This window comes from Monomorium pharaonis, chromosome 4, assembly GCF_013373865.1.
Source record: "Monomorium pharaonis isolate MP-MQ-018 chromosome 4, ASM1337386v2, whole genome shotgun sequence".
NCBI classification, from domain to species: Eukaryota; Metazoa; Arthropoda; class Insecta; order Hymenoptera; family Formicidae; genus Monomorium; species Monomorium pharaonis.
In genome coordinates, this window is record NC_050470.1 from 21,173,627 (window position 1) to 21,196,826 (window position 23,200).

A 23,200-nucleotide genomic window follows, 5' to 3' on the forward strand; every position below is an offset into this window, starting at 1 on the left:
AAAGTGAGAGCAATTGATGCTCATATGACCCGCACGCATGTGGCACTTACGCGTGCGAGTTATATGAGCATCAATTGAAGACATATCTATCTAGCACTATAAGTTCACGCGGTGCAAATTATCCGCACGACGTGCATGCATCGTGAGCTCACTTAGCGGGCATTTTGTTATCTGGGCACACTCGGATGGTATCACATGCACGTTATCTCGCGACATACAGTAACTCTCGCAGAATTACCGACGTTTCGTTGCTTTCGCGATAACTTAACCTAACCTAATCTAACCTAATTTAATCTTAGGTATAACCTGTCAATTCGTAAGATATATAATCAGGTAGCACTAGATATTAAGCATCCGTATACATAGACGACTGGTTAGATATTGAACCGCTAAAATTGTGAAATTTTACTAAATAGATTGGGAAGTTGATTTGAAAATCAAAGAGGAGAAAAGAGTAAAAAAGGAATGTCCAAATAGCGAAAATACGCAGAGTAGGCTGAGGGCACACTAATATAACTTAAAAAAAAAAAGAATTCGTAAGAACCCAAGGCACTCAAGGAACTACACTTCGATGCACGAGTAATAAAAAATACGGTGTGCAACATGTACGGGTGAACTCGTGCTAAAAAAGCCGACCTTCCGCACTTGTTACACAATTTATTATCCTGCTATACCAGTTATATCTTATAAACATTATATATAATTGTACTTTTCATAAATGAAGATTAATATGATCACAAATAGCGATAACATTTTATGAAATTCATATAAATGATCGATGATAACTTAATAAATCTTTGGATAAAAGAACATTAAAAACAATATCTTGCTATTTAGCTTTTGTACAAGTTTTTTCTTTTAACTCCCAACAAGATTCCCAAAACTCTTTCAGTCTATTGTCTCCATTGGAACAGAAGTGTCGAAAATCTTGTATAATTTTCTTCTGGAAAAATTCATCACCCGCTGAAAGAGACAATGATTTCCACTTGCGGCTGACCATATGATTCCAAGACCATAAAAAACCCATCTAAAATTAATAACAATTACATTTTTATTGAACACCTAAATTTGACATGCTTGATAGAAGTCTGATTAACTCCTCTCCCCCACTTAATCCAAATTTAGTGAATAAATTATATAATAATGTGCTTCATAAATTTACAAAAAAATATTTATTAAAAAAACGTTAATTTTTTTAATAAAAATTTTTTTAAAGAAATTTTATAACAATTATATCTCTGGCATTAAGAAAGAAATTCCTTCAGAATTTTAACACAATAATTAAAATTACTTAGAAATAATAATGCATAAATTAAACATACAATTTGCATAATTAAGTAATGTAATTTTACATATTTTAAACAATTTAGAAACAAATATGACTACTTGCTTTCAGCGAAAGTTTCTTAGGATGTAGAAAATCAAAATTGCTTTAATATCAGAGCACATAAATACCGCATAAATCTTGCGCATCTGACTTTCAAGTTTGTTAATATGTGGAAGGGGGTTTCTAGTACACTGGAACCCCGCGTTAGCGGACTGTTCGGGGCTTTGGTCCGCTAACGCGGGGTTATCTCCTATTGCTTGGTTTCACTCCCACTCCGTGAAATACGCGACTGCATTGCTCATTGCTATCCCCACACACGCTACTCATGTGGGCCGAGTGCATATGGAGGGGATAGTTTCCGCTAACGCGGAGTACGCTAACGCGGGGTTCCAGTGTAACTTGTTTAGCCTACAGAAAAAATTTGTTAGACTAAACAAAATAAACAAAAAAATTTTGTGTGGATTTAGTGCATAAGTGACACATTATTATACATTAATTTTATTGTATACCTAATTTATTCATTAAATTTTAATTATTCAGAGGGATTAGATAAACGTAAATTTTGATGCTAGACTTAAAAAAAAAATACGTTGTTAAGAGTGTAAAGCTTATAATAATTTATTTTGTACCGTATTAAAATATCTTATAACATGTCTAAATATTTTTTTAAATATATTATCCAGAATCATTATTAATGAAAATAAGAAATTAAAAGGGAATTGATTATTGCCCTTTATTCCCATTTTTATTTGTATGTTCGAAAGTTTTTATATAATGAGTAAATATTTACTTTATATATATATATATATTAATAATTTACATATTAATATATACATATTAATAAGTAACATATTTATCTTATTATTATTAAATCAATGTATTTTATTATACCAATATTATTAATTCATAATATTTATTTTTTGTCTCGTTCTATCAAAGCGACAAAGAAGTATTTTAGTTTGTGCGAACCGAGATTTGAAAAATTTAAATAATTGTCTAAATATATACAATAAGATCACTTACTTTCCTATCTATATTATGATCGTCCTTCTTTCCACCAACATGTCTAGTAATGTACGCTTCATGTGGACTAGACTGGTCCGGATGAACCGGATATTTTTTCTGACTTGTATTTCGCCGCACAATATTGGTTCCGGTTCGTGGGCGCGGCCGAGTATTTGTGATGGATGGCACCAGTATAAATGCGTTACCAGTAATGTGAACGTATTGATGATCATTTTCGATATTTTCAACTAAGCATGGCATAAAACCGAATCTCTGCAGAATTGCTTCTTGGAATAAAAACAGCCTTTGTGCATAAGTATCTTCTCGGAATTCTACAAATTTGTATTCGTTATTTTTATAAATTAAGATAATTTTTTTAAATAAATATATTAATATAATCAGAGATTAATTTAAAACAAACCTTCAAAGAGGTGCCGCTTATTTGCCATCAAACACTCTGTATCGAGCGGTATGAAAATAGGTCCTCTGAGAGGATCGCTCTTCAACGTATAGGGTAGTGCTAACAAATCGCTGGGAATGGGTACCATCTGTATCCCGCACATTTGAGCTTTGCGTTGCCAAACGAATATCTTTAGACAGAAATCGATTAGCAATTCGATAGTTATTGTTCGATACCTACTCTCATCTTCTAAATAAAGGAAATGAGAGAAAGGTGGCAATTTAATACTTACTAGATCAGCCACTATACTGCCGGATGATGCTATCCATTGCACTACAAGTTCATAAGAAGTATCTACTTTGTAAACGGACTGATATCTTAAGTGACCCCACTCAATTCTATCACTTTTATTATTGATGTCAATGTCCAGATGAGTATGTTTATACAAAGACACTAAAAGAGAACAAGATATTCAACAACAAATAAAAGAAAATTTAAGAAGAAATTCTCAAAGATAAAAGATAAAAATCAAAATAACAAAATTGTGATTAAAGATTCGTTAATTTCTTAATTATAAATATTCAAATATTTAGACATTATAATTAAAAAACAAAACCTCCACCAAAATGTTGTTATTCTTGATTTTGTAATTCTGAATATTTAAATAAATATTTATCTATTTATCTATACTAAAAAGTATCTAAACTGTAAATACTTAAACATTTATAATTAAAAAACAACGTTTGTTATGCTATTTTGTTATTTTTATTTTTGTTTTACATATTTTATAGTCTAGATCTAGAATTATACCTTAAATAATAAATTTCTTCCCATTTGTTTTTTTTGCCGACCGCCATATCTATACTTTATCAATTCAAATCTATATGTGATAGATAATCATATTTTTTATGTCTACACTTTATGTACATAATTTCATTGTAAATTAAAGATTTATTTTTTATATTTCAAAAAGCATTTGTAATGCTGTGATATAAAAGATACGTATTTAAATCGCATACTAAATAATTTTAATATTACCTGTCGCATTTCTGTCATCTACTGAATCAGTCTCTTCTCTCAGATCCAATCCAATTCTGTAAATATCTATATCATCTTTCAAAAAAGGTGGTACGTTGGATTCGTCAATAGTGTCGCAAGTAGGTATTGTTATAGGAGTCGATACTGTTGTCGAAGAAGTTGGTTCGCACCATCCTTTCGGCGATTTCATCTCAACCTCCACCCATTCATTTTCGAAACTTTGCAAATTCCCAAGCGGAGCAGAATAATCTGCGGCTATTAAAAAAAGCCATTAAATTACGAATCCTCGATAATTCGGTCGCAGTATTTACCTTTTTGATTTTCTTTATCCTGTACAATGTGATATAAATAAAATCCTAGGACAAATGGTTTCGAAAAGTCTCCGGATGCATGGCATATTAATTTGTCTTGAATCATCCCCTGTACAAAGACAAATTGTTATTATATTCACGACAAAGCTTTTAATAAAATATATAATTAAAATCTCTTTTGTTGTTTAAGCGTAATAAATTTTGTTTAAACGTTCTGTTTTAAGTAGGATCCTTTATTTGTAAAGGAAATTGATTCTTCCTAATATAAGATAAATTTAAAGTTTTATTTCAAAGTATTCTTGTTATAACGTTTTTTAACAATAGCAAAAATATGTAGAGAATTAAATAGCCCATTGGCAAAAGTAGTTAGCTTCATATGGAATATTTTTTTAAAGCTACAAAATTCGTATTTTTTTCGCTTAAGCTATATAAATAAAAAAATTTATTTAGTTTCAATAAAATATGTATAATATGGCATAAGAAATACAATTTCTATTTTAAAATGCACCTGGAGAATTTTGCAGCAAGAGAAAATATTTAGCTAATTTTGGAATTGAAGTTTTCGCCTTTTTTATTTTCTGCATAGACAAAAGAATAATTAAATTTTAAAATAGTTAAATTTTATGTTTTAGATAATTATTATTTTAATATTTAAAAAAATTACATACTATATTACATAAAACATGACATTTAGTTATATTTATTGGAAAAATACGTTTCTTTCTCTTTGATTTTTATATCAAATTCAAATAAAAATATTAAATACCAAAAAATTTAACAAACAAGTCTCACAAAAAACATAATAAACAAATGCATATGACTGAATAGAAGAATTTGTAACAAACACACTAAATTTAACTTTTTTTTACAACTTAACCTACTTTTCTTCGTTAATTTACAGTAGGCTTTATAATTGTTTTGGCATTTTTCAAATGTTTATTTCGTAACGAAGAAGTTACTAAATCCAAAAGAATTCCAACATTTAATTTTTTATATAATATTTTTAAAAGTAATATTTCGGATATAGGTAGCTGCTTTTGTATATTTCGGCATATGTAAGTAATATCAGAGAAATCGCAATATTTTTCACATAAAAGCTTACAGCCCTAAAATTATAAAGAATATTTTAAGTTCTTTACATTATAATAAAATATATTTTCCTTTTTTTAAAAATTTTTCATAATTTTTTATATCATTATAATTTTTTTTAAATAAGGAATTTTGATAAGCCTGCAAGTAGTATGATTTAAAAACCGAAATTTGCTAAATTGCACTATAGATTACTAAAATCGTAATTTTCTATTATTCAGAATTTATACTAGTTTGTTCCATGTAAAAACTTAATTTTAACATTTTAATATCGCAAAAATTTTTTTAAAGAAATGCTGTATTTTTTCCACTCTAATCTTATTTGCTGCACCTGCCAAATATATAACAAAATTTTTACCTTCATAGTATTGACACCCTGTTCGACCCCTACCCCGCCTTCTATGTGGTTGTTTAACCATTGAATCGCATCAGCACTAACAAACGTTTGGCTAGGGAGCGAAGGATGTTGTGTCAAGAAGCCGACACCAGTTTGAGGATGTTTCATGGCTTCCAAAATTTCCATGTTGGTTGCATTACTTTTCATCTTGGTCAGTTCCTGATTTCCACTGTAAAAACAGACGATCAAGTTTATAATTATAACATGTATTTATTTGAGAAAGGCCAAAGCCTTTCTAGAAAATTCATTATCTATTTTAAACTAGAACCTCACTAAAGCACGGTTCGGAGCTTTGTGTCTTATAATAAGATAACTGTCCACTTTCAAACAGAGAGAACCGTAAAACACATAATTTATATAAAATTTCATTTCAATTCTCAGTTTAAGAGGAATGCTGGCGTGACAGTCAAATTTAATCGAGATCAATAATGTAGAATTATTAATATTAGAAGTAGAATTATTAGTATTAGTTATATCATTAACAAATTTCGTATTTCTTTTATAGTTTTGGAAAATTTTTCCAGAATTAAAGTATACGTATTAACATCAGTCTGAATTAGATTTTATACCAAGAATGGAAAACTTTTTTTTTCACGTTGTTCTATTTATCACAACTTTTCACGCACATATACATCTAAATTTTCATGAAATTATTTTACATCTCAATTAGGCATCAAAGATTAACTTCAAGAACTAAACAATGTTCCTATCATTTACATGATAAGCTTAAAATGTCGAATTTCATACAAATTGTAAATCTCTTATATCAACCAAATATTATTACAACGTCATATTTGATTAAGAAATTGTAAAAGTATATTGAATTATAAAATTTTTTTCCGTTTTTTTGGTACAAATTCCACAATTTAGACTGGTAATAACATACTTTCATACGGGAAAATTTCCAAATCTATAAAATTTTTTTGACAAAAATTATTACTTATTATTTATTATTAAAACAGATCTATCTCCAGCATTTCCATTAGTGTTCTGTAAATAAACAAATAAATAAATTTTGTTTATTTACATAATAACTAATCTTTGCATTGCAATGAAATTTTATATCTATTTTATATCTCTTTATTATATCTAATTTTATACTAAATCATTAAATATTTAAAGTACTTATATAATATAAAAAAAACAGATTTTTTTCATAATTTCTTAATATACTTCTATTAGTTTAATATACTTTTATTATTTTTATTTTTTACTAAAACAATTTTTAACTCAAGTAGAAAATTGCTGCAAAATTTTTTGTATCACATTTTTAAATGCTATATAGATCTAGGATTTTTTCATTATTTTGAAAATAAATATAATACACTTTTAAAGTAATTAATTTACTTATCTTTGCCTTCATAAATCTTATAATTTAAAATTTTTCTTAAAATGATAAGTCTAATACTGATGATTGATGCGAGATGTTTTGTAATTAACAAACCAAATAAATTTTTTACATAAAAACATTGATACTTTCAAATAAAGTTGAATAAATTGACATATTTGGCTGTTTTGTTGCTAAAATGAATATTACTAAAATTGTACCTGTCATCATTAGCGTCGAAATGATCCTGTTGCTGTTGCTCGAGTGATAATGGCAAAACGGCTTCGCTAGCAGGCGACACACGTCCTCTGTCCATCACTTTGGAACCAGATCTGAATCATGCAAATGTAAATAAAAGATATTCATTTAAAAAACTACATTAATTCGTACAGCAAAGTTACAGAATTTATAAAGCGATTGATATATTAACGCTATCTAAAAACAAGCAAAAAGGTTTTATTCTACTTTGCACCTCTATATTATCTCATAACAAATTAAGTAAAAAAACAACCCTATGCTTTTGTATCGCATGATGTTATTTAAACTGAATTTGTTGTTATATAAATCTTCCAATTTTTATTTTTGTAAATCTCAAAAATAAGAGATATACTGTTTATTGTTCCATCAAGTAATTTTTAATTACAGATATAGATTTAAATTTTATATCTCTTGCGGAAAATTAACGAAGTAAAAGTAAATTTTTTTATTGGCAGATCTAATATATTTATTACAATCTTTTAACAATAATTCTGAATAACCTTTAAATAATATTTTTGTTACATTTCAATTATTTAAAAAACAAATACGTAATTTTTATTTGTGTTCAAATAAAAAATAAATTAAAGTAAGAATTAATTTATTATAATACTATTTAATATAAACTATAACTGTTTACATCTTCAACTAAATAAATATCTGGCAATATAAATTTTAGATTAATACGTTTGGATTAATACAATTTTAGATTAATACATTAACATATAAAGTAAAACGCGTTGTATGCATTTAACGTTAAACATGCAAATAATTTGATACTCTTAATTTAAATTGCGAAAAGAATAAGAGTGTGAGACCAACCTGTTTGGCACGTGGCGAGGAGTGTCGAGGCACGTGCGGGCAGCCGCAGCGGTATTCATTACATGCCTCTCCTGTACAGAGGAGCAACAACCCCGTCACTCCCTCACTCACTACCAAAATGCTTTAAACACTACACAGAGAGTATACATACAGCCATTTAAGCTTTTGCATCTTGTTTGTTCTTTGACACGTCGTGTATGTATACTTTCTGAGCAGGAATTAGTTGGAAGATGAACAAAAAAGATGAAAGAAGCTGAAAGATACAGAAACTATGTGGGGGAAGGGGCACTTAGGCTCTCTTGCTTTCCTCCTAATGCGTTGCACCTGCTCCACATCAAGTGACATCAAGAGATTATTATCAAAGCCCACGATGAGCGAAAATGCGGAGCGAGGATAACTCGTTGTAGTACATATACATTGTAGTACGCAAAGACACTCTAAGTGTATTTTAAATGAAAACTATGCAAAACAAGAAAAAACATGCACGATAATAATGTAGAATTGAAAATGTCATATATATAACGCGCTTGTGTACCGATTTTTTTTGTTTTTTTGTGCTTCTGATCTTAGCGAGAGTATAAATTAATCACCAAAAGCATTAAACTGAAAAGAAATTGAAATTTAATATACCCATATACATTATAAAACAAGGTCAAATTTCAGAAAAAGTATCAAAGATTAGTTCACCGATCATGCTTCATATCGTCATCGCGCATTTCAGCCTCAAATGTTGCACTCTGTCCTCCTTTATTGAAATGCTCTTTGTGCACCAGTAAATAAATCTGTACTTGACATCAAATGCACACTGAAAATATGTAGCATTCATAAGATAACGGGTGTTTTGCAAAATAAGCCAATTAAATACAATATAGTGCAAAAGTGACCAAACTCGCTTCAGTGACCAAACATTTGCCATTTGTACATATAATAAACTAAGCAAGAATGAAAACCATCGATACACCAATTGGAAATAGTCCACTGAAAAAAGAACAAAAAAGGACTCCGCAAGACTACGCAGTTAAAGATTGGCGCAAAAGCAATAATGCTGAAAATCGTCAAGGTAAACATATTCAAACCTTGGTCTCGGTTTCTCCGGCAGACGGTTGCTTCCGAGTCGCTCCCTGAAAGGAGAGCTGCCGACTAGATTGGTCTGGAAAGTATGATGAAAAGTATGGATAATTGTGAATGGACAAGCTGATGATATTGTGAAAATATAATATATAATTAGAATGCATTTAACATTAAAGTGTCGCTTTCGTATAAAGCGTTGGATTATATAAACACATCTATACAGAGTGTTTTGTTTTTAAGTTTTTTAAGATATAATCAAATATAGAATTTTTAAGATATAATCAAATATAGAAATTATGGAGTTTAAAAAAAAATATTTAGGACAGAAGTTTTGAGGAGGATATAAGATGGTGGCATTAGTTTAACCTCATTTGAAGGACACGTAGGTAAATTTTTTATATATAATTGTATTTTTTATACTCCCTCTCTCTCTCTCTCTCTCTCTCTCTCTCTCTCTCTCTCTCTCTTTCTCTCTCTCTTTCCTTTTCTTTCTTTCTCCTTTCTCCTCTGTTCTGTATTAATTAATGATCTTTTTTAAAGCTTTTTTTAAAATGGTCGATTACGATTCATATGTAATCGTTAATATTATTCTTGTGTTTAGTGAAACTGAGTGTAATTTCATAGAACAGAAAGATTTATCGCAATAGATACCTTCTTAGAATTAAATGCGATACAGAAAAAGAATTTTGTTACGAGAACGTATAGAATCACGGGAACGAATAAATGCTAGACATAACGTCGATAATTCGTGCCTTAGCAGTACTAGATAGTGCCAACAGGAAACTTGAATTCTCATATCTAAACTAGAAAAATAGATTGTAATTTAGGAATTTTTTATATCATCATGTGGAAGATTATGCAAATTCCACATTTATCATATCACTTTAATCCAAAGTCTAAATCTAGAAGTAATACGAAGAAGACGATTATGTCATTGGCATTACTAATAAGAAAAAATCCAACATTCTTTCAATATATTGTTTTCAATGACAAATTTTTATTCTATCACAATAAATAACCCAACAGATATAACTCTTTCTACTTTATTATCCTCATACAATTTTCAGTCAACAGATAATCAACACTGTTGTAGTAAGCAATTTCACCATGGTATCCAAAAGCTCAGATAGCTTATTTTGCAAAAAGTAAAGGTAAGTTTTACGCAATTATTTAAAAAATATGCCAATCAAATATTCATTTCTAATTCCATACCAACATAATATGGAATTAGAAATGAATATTTGATTGGCATATTTTTTAAATAATCGCGTAAAACTTACCTTCACTTTTTGCAAAATAAGCTATCTGAGATTTTGGATCAAGGTCAATCTTGCGCGGAAAAAAATGTAGTAATGATAAAACGGTGTGCCACCCCATCGTATTGTAACGGAATACTTCAGTAATTTTTTTAATAAATGGATTCCTTTGGCCTCCTCATTCTCCTGACTTGACTTTGCCTAATTTGTTTTATACATAAAAATATTGTTTACAAAACCCTGTCAACATCTGCAGAGAACATCAAAAATCAAATAACTGATAAAAAGTAAAAAAATTTAAGAAATTGAAGATGGCATTTAAACAACTATCCAAGGTCAAACTAACGGTATTATCTTATATCTCCCTCAAAACCATACAACTTTTGTTCTAAATATTTTTTTCTAGATCTTCATGATTTCCATGATACATATAATCTGTTTGATAAGAGAATATCTGATAAAACTTTTATCTGGAAACCATTAGAACAGGAAATTCCAATTAGTGTAGAGCAAGTCTTTTTCTAATGCTTTGTAAAGAAAACTTTAATTATAGACTTAAACCTTTCACAGCCATTGACATTATATATTAAGAAAGCTTCAATTATCGTTAAACCTTAGTGACAGAAAGATGTAAAAAACCTATTAGAAAACACACTGAAAAAAAGATTTGTTGAAGCGCAAGAAAACTTGATTTATCATTGGGAAAACGTAATTTTTTCCGACAAAATTTCCTTTTGGGAACAAATAATTATTTATAAATTTGATTTATTTAGAAATCTTTATCTCAAAAATATGTCATAACATTAGTGGAAAGTATATCTCCGAGATGACAGGCAATTATTGATAATAAAAACAACTCAATAAATTATTGATAATAAAGCATCAAAATACTTATCAAGTATATGTATTTTTTTCAATTCATACAATAGTTTGAGTTATGCCAAATATGATCTTATCAAACAGATTCTATGTATATATATATATATATATATATATGTGTGTGTGTGTGTGTGTGTGTGGGTGTGTGTGTGTGTGCATTGCCAAAAATTTGAAAACGCTTGCATTTTTCTCGCATGTACTGAATATATATCGATGGAAAAAGAAATCAGAGAAGTTTTCAAACACGTTTTTAAAGAGTAAAAATAGAACTTTAATTAAAATAGAATTTAAATCTGTGTTTAAATCTGTGTCTCTACAGGTTTATGTTAAATCTGTGTTTTTGTCGCTACGACGTTTTGTTCCTAAAAATTTGAAGAAATTTAGGAAATTATTGTACTATTTTTTTAACAGTATTTTAAAGCTTAAAAAGTCTTATATTTTTAAACTTTAAAATGTTGTCCAAAAAAATTAGTACAATAATTTTTCGTAATAAATCACATCAAATCTTTTGTATAAAAAAACACATTTTTTATAAAACGTCCAATCAGTTTTTACTAATAAATAATGTTGTTTTCAGTTTATCTACATTTTTATCGATGTTTCCAAATATTTAGTTTGCAGTGTAATTAATTTCTTCATATCTTATAAACGTTTAATATCTATTATTAATATTAGTGATAACATTTTAAATGCCTTTTATATACAAAAAATTTGCAAAAAATTATACCAATTTTTTAATAAATCTTATAAATCCTACTTTATATAAAAAATTTTTATGGTAAAACCCGAAAAAAAATATAATACCAATATGAAACGATACTGGATGTTTGCTTGTGTACATGCACTAATTAATTGTCTTAGTAAACATTTCAATTTTCAGTACTTTAAATTACGTCAATCTTAAAACAGTCCATATTGGAAAACATAATATCACAAATTAAATTGTCGAGTAATTTAATAGTTTTGCGCCTATAATAACGTATAATACCATCTTCCCCATCATAAAAAAAAACTAAGAAAATGCGATGAAATTATTGCAAAAAAAATAACACTTTAACCAGGATTCGGAAAATTTAGATTTCTTTATTCGGATTTCTTATATTCGAGGCATATAGTGATATTGTTTGCAATAACTAATGCGTATACTTTTATGTTAAATGTTATGATAATTATTACCTAATTTTGTTTCATTGAACTACAACGTTTCAAAGTAAAATAAAAATAGTAAAAAAATGAATTTTATGTAATATAATAATTTAGGAACAAAATGTCTATCTTTGCTCTTTAAAATACGTATTTACAAACTTCTTAATAATTAGTTTTCACCAAAATATTTAACTTTTTGTGAGATACAAGAAAATCACAAGCGTTTCCAAATTTGTTATTTGTAACATATATACAATGTGTACTAGTTTTAAAAAGTTCCTACAATTGATTTTTTTGCACAAAAATAAGTAATTTTATCTATTTATACAATATTTTCTTCAAAGTTTCCTTAAACACTAATGTTTTTACCAACCTTTGTAAAACTTTTAAAAGCATTCTAAAAAAATTTCTCTTTTTAAAATATCTTTTTCGATATTTCTGCAATAGTTGCGTTCAACAAAAAGGCAGCTTTGCAATTGTAGTAAAATTTTTCAACACAATTGGTTCTTTCCCTTAATTCTTGTCGGATTGAAATGTATAAGGGCCGGTTTCATAATCTTCGATTACCTTAACCGATCGATTATTCCATTGGAATTGACCAATCGTATTTGTCGTTAAGCAAAATTAACAAATGCGACTGGTCAATTCCAATAAAATAATCGGTTGGTTAATTTAACCGGAGTTTGTGAAACCGGCTCTAAATCAAAATCATTTAAAAGAATTTTACAACAGTTACAAACCTGCTTTTTCTACTGACCGCAGCAATTAATTTCTTTGGTATAAATCGTTATACCATTTGTAAAGAGTGATCGCAAAAATCGCCCGTTTCGTGGACATCAAAGTTTGAATCGATTTTGACGGTAAATAATTGTACATCATGGAACATCGCGATTTTAGGCCTGTTTTTGCGGTCACTCTTTGTGTTTTCTTCTTTTCCGACTGATTAAATACTTCTTAAAGTATTCGTAGTATAAAAGAAAACGCAGCTTAGTGTATAAAACGATTCGAGAGCGCCGAAGAAGTCAGTACAAAAACAAGAACACTGTAAAAAAGATATCGAAAAATAGTTCCCAACAGTGTTTTTAGCATGGAAAAAATTCTGGGAAATTTTGGGAAAAAACAAAATTTTACATTTTCTTGCCATGTTTTATTTTTTTTCTTTTAAGATAATATCATCTTTATTGTCTTCAATGTCGAAGGTTTTAAGATCTCTTTCATATTATATCACATCAGTTCTAATAAATAATTTATCAATAAAATTTGTTATCACGTAAAATCGTATTTTTTTTGTATTATTCAGAAAAAATGGAAAAACTTAGACCTTCAACTTTTTTTAGAACCCTAATTCGTCACTCTCCGATACCGTTTAATGTTTTCTAATTTCATATTTCTCTCTTATTTTTCTGCTTCGTTTTATTTAGATTTTATCAGTTTCAATTCTCCTATTACAAACTGAAAAATATTAATTAGAATGAGAATTACAAGGACAAAGTCGCGGTCTTGTCGCGACTAAAGAGTGATAAATTAAGGAATGAAAATAAGTGTGGCAAGCTAAAAACACCTTATTATCACAGCCATTTTTTTCAGATTTTTTTTTTTTAAATTAAGAACACTAATTTCCAGGAATACTTCACAATGTAAAAGTAACAATGTAAAAGCCAAAAACTTCACAAATATAAGAATGTATCATTGTTGTAGGAAACCATTTTGAAGGAAGTATTGTATAAACTTATTTTTATTTATACTGCTAAATCAATTCCTTTTAAAGCTAGTAATACATAAACGAAGAAAAAATAGTGAAATTAAACACATCGTAACATATGACGCATAACAGATAAGCTCACTAAAAATCATAGATGCACATCCAATGCAAAAATATATCAAGCACGATCACAGTTATCGTGAGATTATATTGTATTGTGTAAGCTGGCCTGATCATTCCAAGTAACACGTATCAAAGAAGCAATTTGCTATCTCGAGAAACTTGAATACATCTAGCCTTAAAAAATTAAGGATAAAATTGCACCAGCTGGGACTATTCCACATCCGAGTAAAAAGAGGTTTTTTTCAATTACAAGTTTTCAAAAAAAATTTGCAACATCAATATTTTGTAGCAGATTGTAATTGTCTGTTTCACGGTCTCCAAACGGTTTCAAAATTTCTTCTTTTTACTGTTATGTGCAAAATTATCATTCCTGCTGCAACTTTATTTCATCCAATATTCTATACTAGGAATGTTATATATATGTTGTGTATATAACAAGCCGTAAAAGATCTTTCCAAGAAACTTTCTTTTATCGTACTCATAGTTAATTAATTGGAAGCTCGTGTGAACGAGAATTCCAACAACTGGACTCAGTATATCGAGGCTACAGGAAGGGAGGATGTACCTGGTTAGTGAGGAATATCAGGCTCGTGCTGTGCCTGCGTCTGGTCAAATGAGAGGCAGGATCTCTTGGAGGGACACCACCTAGAGCTGTGGGGCTCTGAAACATATCATGCTGAAAACCCCTCCCCATACATTCCACAAGCTACAAATCTCTACTTATCGTATACTAAGTATACTTGTATGTAATGTGTAAATAAATTTACAAGTAGAGATTTATTTTGATTTTCGTAATTGTAATCTTAATCCGCCATTAATGTATATTTTACAAATACTTTGATATGTATTTCGGAACGATCATATATGTATACTCTGGTAGAAATATTTTAATGAAATTTCGATGAACTTGACGTTTCATTAAATTTGTTGATATTTTAGTAAATATACAGGAAAATTTTAATTATGTTTCGTTAAAGCTTATTTTCTGTGTTTAACAAAAAATAAATGACATTTTAATACAAATCTAAAATTAATACAAAATTATTACTTTCCCTTTCCGAACAAACAAGAGCATTTTGAGTCAAACTAACCTTTATCAATAAAAGTTTATTATAATTTCCAAAAGTAATTAAACTCTACTATCTAAGAATCGATATTATTTAATAAAAAGTTATGGCCTCTAAAATGGTATGTAAAAACATATTTTTGTAGTTTTTGAGCTGCCAAATCTGATTCCAATGTACAAAATTTTAATTTGTTAAAAAAAAGTATTAAAATCAGTGTACAAAACTTTTAAACACATTATTATTGAATTTTCTGAACATATTAATTTATATTTTTATGCTATAGTAAAATATGATAATCTTTTTAATAGTTGATGTTCTATTTGATAAAAATGATAATTTTAGCTATCGTATTTTTATTGAAATTATAATAAATTTTTATGAAATTTTGCAATTTCATAAAAAGCGTAAATACTCCATAATGAAAAATTAACTAATATTTAAAAAATATATATTAATGTCATATGTAATTCATGTTTTCCTGTTAGTAAAACGTTAGTAAAACGTAATAATGCACAAACAAATCAGTTTTACTTAATAAAAAATTTATTGATATCTAAAAACAAAAGCATTAACAATTATTTTAAATCTTGAATGATACTTGAAAACGACGTTGTTTATTATGTCTTTTAAAGATTTTCTCCAAAAATATTTTGTATTCTAATATTTTACTGCTGGAAATTGTAAGGTTTGTGCAAAAAATATTTTTAAGCGCCGAGATATTTTTTAACTAAACAAGATTTTTTTTACATATTAATTTGTATTGTTCACAGTCAATTTTCATTGTTTATCAGTTCTATTAATATATCATTCTCATAATAACTTATTTAATAGTTTCATATACTAATTTAATTATTTTCCTGACAAATTAAAATCTCAGAATCCGATACAGCAGCTTAAAAACTAATTTTATTTGCCAATCCGGGGTCCAAATTAATATATTTTATCAACTGTCCTTTTACTGAAATTTTTATAAATATTTAATAAAAGTGCAATAAAAATTGCAAATACTCTACATTGACGAATTAATATCGGTAATTATTTAGAATAACGGACCACTTTGATCGACTTCGATCAAGTTTGATGGGCTGTTTAGTATCCTCTTAATATCTTATTGAAATTATTATATAATAAATTTTTATCAAATTTTGCAACAAAAAAGCAGATATTCCGTAATGACAAATTAATGACATTTGTAATTCATGTTTTCCTGACAAATAAATAACAAATTAATAATATTTTATTTTTCAATAATAATAAATAATCATCAATAATGATTTTTCAATAAAATATCATTAATCCTAGAATGCTATACCGGAGTAATTTTGTAGTCAAACATAAATTTGATTTTATCTCTTAATTTAGCAGATAAAGGGATCGATTCGGGACACTGATCACAATTTAATTTAAAGTCTTAAGAATCGATAAAAACACTCGTTGGCGTCAAATTATTTTTCAAAATCTGTAACTGTAACTAGTTACTTTTACAAAGTAACTTTCCCAACCATGCGTATAACACAATATTGATTTCAGTCTATCTGTTCAATGCAGAATGCTTGGGAAGGAACGAGGTACATTTTTAATCTAGTATAATGTTTGAAGAGGAAAAAAATAAGTATATCGTTCTAGGATTAATTTGTCATTACAAAGTGTTGACAAAATCGTGTTAAAATGTTCCAAAATAAATATATAAAATTCAACAAAATGTCATTAAAATTTCACCAAAATTTCATTACAATTTTGTTAAAATTTTTACACCAGAGTAGGTAGGAGTATATAGTATTACATCGTTAAGTAGTAAATTAATACTTTCGAATGTTGCTATTGTACATGTTATAGGCTGACGTTAACGCAAGGTGTCAAAATAAGCTTTGTCGTAAAAAGCCGTGCATTTCTTTTAGTTTCTTAATTGTATGTCTTCCTTGTCTTGTATATTCTTTCTGTAGCATGTTATACAGCAATGTTTTATCTACAGACAATTGACAGATTAGGTTCCATCAGAGATGATTATTTCTCTAATAAGATATATTTTATGCTACATATGCTTATTGTGTAATTCAAAAGTTAATAAGATAATAAATAATTAACAAAAGCATTAAAATAAGTTTGTGCAAATAAAATAAAATATGAGCATGCAACATTCAAGTATAGTATAGAGGAGATATTCCAGAAAATGCAATTTTTATATATAATTTTTTCGTATGTATGCAAGAAAAAGAAACTGCTTTCAAAAATTTTTTGTATTCTGTGTCACAGATGTAAATTGTAATCTTTGTATTTTTGTTCGTTTTTCCAAATATCAGAATAAAAAAAAGAATATATCTCCTCAAACAATATAATTTACAACAAAACTATGAAGCATTTTTAAAAATAAATATTACGTAGAACAAAATAAAATATTTGCAATTAAAATATTTATAAATATAATGTTCCAAAAAGATTTGTATCAGCAGCATTTCAATATTACAGTAATCAAGATTTAATATAAAAAGTATTACTTAAATTATTATAATTATTACAAATTGGAAATTTGTATTAAAAATACAAAATGTTTTTTAATGTAAAGTCTGTTACTATGATATGGCTACTTTTTGGAACGTCTTCTATTATTTATTAAATTATTATACATCAAAAATTTTTCTCTAACAAATAATAAAAAACTGTAATTCATTAATTTATCTCTATATATTTATAGAAAAAAAATTACCCAGTTTTTATTGGGATTCGGCCGTCGTATTTTATTCAACCATCCCTCAATAAAGCGTAAGAAACCATCCATTAATGAGGCCTGTTCAGCATTACTAAGCGGAGAATATATGTCACATCTTGAGGAACCTTCTAAAATTTTGCGAGTCGCAGGATTATTATACGGTAATAAAAAGACTCGAAACCGCCAATATTTGAGAGTCTGAAATAAAACAAAACATTGAGGTTAATATGTTTTTATATATAATAATACAAACTTTTAAAATGTCACTTACTTCTACTAAGGCAAAATCAGTATGGCCACGTGTGCAAATGTAGTGATCTAGATAATTCCAATTATAGGTCTCGAGTTTCTCTGTGGTGAAAGACACCCGCGAAACTTCATATGTATCATGATGAGGAGCGTGAAATCGATATTGATAGTGAATATTGAAGGGTGGGTAAGGATGTCTACAAATATAGTTATTATTAACATTTGTTGCTTGAATTTCTAATATGTTGTATTACAAAAATGCTAGTTTTAATAAAAATTAATTTAAGCAGTGTCTTATTACATGTTAAATGCAAGTTTTGTATCTTATTTTTTAATAACCTATTAGTTTTTAAGAAAATATATAAAACCTTTATGTAAAAAATAAATTACATAAGAGTGGTTAAAATTATAATTAAAAATTAGTGTTTTTAATTATAATTATAAAATAATATTAAGGATTTTTTTATTTCATTACGTTAATTTTTTAGGAATTTCTTGTTAGAAAAGTCGAAAATATTTTAAAAATTAGGTTTTTATTCTTTATTTATTATTTTTAAAGATTGATTTATTCCTTAAATAAAAATAAAAAATATAAATAATAATTCATTAACAATAAAGCCACTGATTTCTACGGTCCGTCGGTGACCACAATTATAAATCTCTATTTCTCTCTCTCTCTCTCTCCACCTCCCTCTCTCTCAGTAGTCTAAAATTAAAAACTAAGAAATATTATTTGAATCAGAACATTTGTATTTGATCTTTCATCGTACAAATCTAAATTATCTTCATAACTTAATTTTTATGTTTTTACGAAAATAGAAAGAGTAATAATCAAAATATTTAAAAACAAGTTTAAATTTGTTTATTAATTACGTAAAATAAAAAAACTCTAGTTGTAATAATAGTTACAATATTTTGCTTAAAATAACGTTTGAAATTTTAATTTTAATCCATTAATCCTTTAAGAAACAAATTTTTTGTAGCACATTTTTTCTATATTGGATAAATCTTGTCGCATCTGTATGTTTTAGATTTAGATCATGCTAAAACCGAATCCAAGGTCAAAATTTAAAAATAAAAAATGGCGGATCCAATATGGCAGACGTCGGACATAAAAATTCAAAATTCGGAGATAAAAAAAATATAGCCATATTCTTCACAAAATTTGAAATAAAAAAGGTCTCTTCCGGTTTTTCGCTAAAATGCATAATTTTTGATAAAAAAATTCTCGGAATTATATTCTTGAAATCATTTTATTCGATATTTTGTAGCCATATTACTTTGAATGTTACATTTTTCAAGTCATTTTCATAATTAGCAACCCAAATAATCATTAAGTACGAAATTCTATACAACTGACTTATAAATTAAGTAAATGAATCAATTTCATATGCTGAACATAGTATTTTTGCAATATATTTTGTTGAATACAAAATAGTAACAATATACTTTCTGCAACTTTAACTTAATATGACTTAGTTCGTCATCTCTAGAATTATGGTCTAAAATTATGATCTAAAAGTTTATTTACATTTAAGAGGCTTCTAGAACAAACTTATCGTGAAAAAAGAGCATTTTTCGTTATTGTTTGTTTGATAACAATTGCAAAATACATGATTGATGCAAAACTCTTATAGTGCATAATTCTATCATTAACAAGTATATAACAATTTATTTCACGATTATGCGATGTAACAGACTTCAGTTATATCGAAAAAACTGAAGAAAATGAGGTGGGAAGTATACTTCCCACCGCCCTGAAAGGGTTAAGAGATCTGAAACGACACTAATCTCATGTAAAGATCAAATAGCTCTATTATTAATAAATTATAATTTATATTTTTTATTTAAAAAATAAGTCAATCTTAAAACAATAAAAAATAAAAAACAAAAAGTAATTTTTAATAATATTTACCTATTTTCCTAAAAACAATGTCTAAAAACTTCCTAAAAAATATCTGAGTGACAAAGTAAAAAATCTTTTCAACCACTAATAAAGTTTTGGAAAAATTGACTTTTGCAATAGCTGAGATTAAAGGGCAGAGAGGTAAAAGCCAAATGCATAAAAAATATATTAAGTTTCAACATAAAACTGATAAAATATCAAATTATATATTTACCGTGGACGGTATCTCGTAACTGTTATAGAATTATCAAAGAGTGATATTTTGTGAAAAATTCTTCCAATGCTGAGCAGATATTCTTCTTTGGGCTCGGATTCGGTTTGTCTGCCACGCATTACCGTACTAATTGCGGGAGCGACATTGCTGCCAGAGGCATTGCTCTGATTCTTGTTAAGTGATGGCAAAATGATTAGTTGAAAACCCTTAATATAATAATATGTGTAATTATTCCAAAAAATTCACAGATACGATTACAGTGACTGACAAAAAAGAAACCAATATTTTAAGTTTTTATTTAAGATTTATAAAAAAATGAAAAGCTTTGAACATTTTTGCTTAGATAACTTTATTAATTTAATTTTAATGTTAAAAAGTTTTTCTTTATTTCCTCTATTTAATGTGTTTATTTATAATTAATTAATTTGTAATTTATTTAAGAAATGTTTTGTTTCAAACTAGGACAAAAAAAGATTATATTTATTTTGTAATAACAAATTTAACAAAAAATTAAAAAAAGAACATAATTTAATATTTACAATTTAGTATGACTTCCTTTCGCTTTGATTACTTTCTGAAGGTACATTTTAGTATATTCTCTATAAAATTTTCAAAAGACAATTTTCATTAATTTCTTCTTCTAACAAGGAACATGTCACAAGTGTCCGCAGCCGATTTGATTCTTCTTTAACTCTAATTCTACACCTAAAGTAGAATAAACCCCATTGGTTTTTGCCTTTAGTTTTAGACTTAGTTTTTTGCTTAGTTTCATAAATTTTTTTCATTGTTTACAAATTTAAATTGACCCAAAATAACTTTTAAATATTATTTTTAAAGGTTTGAAAAATATTTAAAAAAATTTTTAAGCCAAAATGTTTGATAATATACGAGTAATAACTATTTAAAGAAGCTGGGGTGTATTACACCTCTTGTGTAGAATACCGAGTTATTTGATAGTGTGTAGAATTAGGGTTAAATAAGTTATTAAATATAAAAATCTAAAAGAGCTAAAAGTATTTTTCGTACGTGCGGAATGTCATATTTAGGGGATGAAGTATCCCTTAAAAAAAGTGATTTTTCTCTTTTAGAACGACGATATACTTTGAAGTTGTAACGAAAAAAAATCTGAAATTGCTTTGTTTATTAAAATATTCTTACCTCCAATTTTTTCAAATTAAAAAAAATTAAAGCACTGAGTCTTTCAAAGCACCTTCACAATTATCCGATATTAATTCCATAAAAAATTATGGATATTATTTTAGATAAAAAGATTGATAAAACTGTTATAAATAAGAAAAATTAATACATAGTGCTTCAAAAGACTTGATATTAAAAAATAAATATGACCTCTAAGCAAAGTACTTGCAAACAAAATTAAAAATAAATAATTTTTTTAAAATAAATAAAAATCTGTTTTAAACATTAAATTAATAAATAATAAATTAATAAGTCTGAATAAATATCTAAATAAAAATATTTAAAGCTTTTCTTAATTTTTTCATAAATTTATCAAGTACAAAATTATAATTTAGGAAAATCTTTTTTGCCAATTACCATATATAAAAATACAGATATCCCTCTACTTACGACAGAATTACGTTCTGAAATTTCGATTGTAAATTGAATAGTATTTATATTTCATACACACACAACATGCAAAACAAGAGATGTATGGATCCGTGTGAGAGTGACGGATTAGTAAGAGAATTCGAGCTTACATCTCGTATGAATTTTTAAATTCGTAATCTTTAGCAAAAGAAATTCTGTAGCGCTAGGTGATGTATAGCAACTAATATAATCCCATCTACTCTTAGTGTTATTTAAAAAATGTTAGTAGTGCATAATATGCGATAATAACAAATAGCTCTGTATATAGACTAAACGTTGAAATGTTCACTGGGACAATAAATTATTGTGCAATAATAAATTGTCGTACAAACAAACATCCAGTGTCGGATCGTATTAGCAATATTCGATAAGTATATTTCAATTTTTTATTTTTCCAAGCACAATTCCTGTCAATGTATTTAAAATGTTACATATTACTAAGAACGATTATACACCTTTATTTAAAATAAAAAAATGTTAAAGATTAAAGATAATTCTTAATGTAACATTTGCAATTAGAGGAGAATCACCAATACCGACATAGGTCTGTTAAAGCGGCACTTCTTTAGCGGCACTTTAGGAAATTAAATTACCTGTTTAGATAATTAAAGAAATAATAATGTATATCTGCAGCATTTTCTTTATAAAATCTATTAAAAATAATTCTTCAAAAACGTAATATAAAATTTGTAATTTTTTTGCAAATTGCATAGTTTAAATAATATAAGTATATTATTGATAATATTAAATCATTTTAGATGTTTCTAACTGCATTTTAAACTGTTTTATTTTTATTTTTCTCATATGCGGTTTTAAATATAACATGGAATGCAGTGTAAACTGACTACATATAAGACAAAACAATAAAAATTATAAGATAGGATAAAAGGCATAGCATTATGAGATCTATTTATAAAATTAGTGATCTAACTTAATCTTTATATTTTAATCTTCGCGGTATATGTTGCATTTTACGCAACAGCATAAAGTATTTATATAAGTTGACAAAAACGTTTTGTATCTAAGTAAAAGGCTTCTAAGAATTCTTATATAAATTATTAATTGTATTTTGTACAGACGCCTCTCATTTAGAAAGTAAGAAAAAAGAAAATATAACATTATTGTCTTGTTTACATTGTGATTATCGACATTACATAGCACTATTGTCAATTGTGAAGCTCATTTGTTAACGCTCGTTTTTTCCTTATCTTACAAAAACTTTATTATTGTAAAATTCAAAACAATATTGTAAAAATTGTTATATCAGTTAGATAGAAAATATTTCTTAGTTTGTGTTTGTT

The 23,200-nt window shown here is 27.2% G+C and overlaps 1 protein-coding gene across 3 annotated transcripts in view; it reads right to left on the reverse strand.

Annotated features, from left to right (window-relative positions):
• Positions 1-580: 580 nt before the first annotated feature.
• Positions 581-23,200, reverse strand: part of LOC105837844 (GATOR complex protein Iml1) — a 35,724-nt gene continuing 13,104 nt past the window's right edge. For all 3 annotated transcript variants that reach the window (XM_036285553.1, XM_036285552.1, XM_028192987.2), the window contains 13 exons: positions 20,292-20,497; positions 18,194-18,368; positions 17,920-18,120; positions 14,714-14,824; positions 9,048-9,121; positions 7,116-7,226; positions 5,529-5,736; positions 4,082-4,190; positions 3,771-4,025; positions 3,025-3,185; positions 2,754-2,922; positions 2,351-2,664; positions 581-1,027 (listed from right to left, as the gene is read on the reverse strand). In XM_036285553.1, the coding sequence (XP_036141446.1) occupies positions 830-1,027; positions 2,351-2,664; positions 2,754-2,922; positions 3,025-3,185; positions 3,771-4,025; positions 4,082-4,190; positions 5,529-5,736; positions 7,116-7,226; positions 9,048-9,121; positions 14,714-14,824; positions 17,920-18,120; positions 18,194-18,368; positions 20,292-20,497 (2,292 nt within the window). In that variant the 3' untranslated portion in view covers positions 581-829. The remainder of the gene's footprint in view (positions 1,028-2,350; positions 2,665-2,753; positions 2,923-3,024; positions 3,186-3,770; positions 4,026-4,081; positions 4,191-5,528; positions 5,737-7,115; positions 7,227-9,047; positions 9,122-14,713; positions 14,825-17,919; positions 18,121-18,193; positions 18,369-20,291; positions 20,498-23,200) is intronic.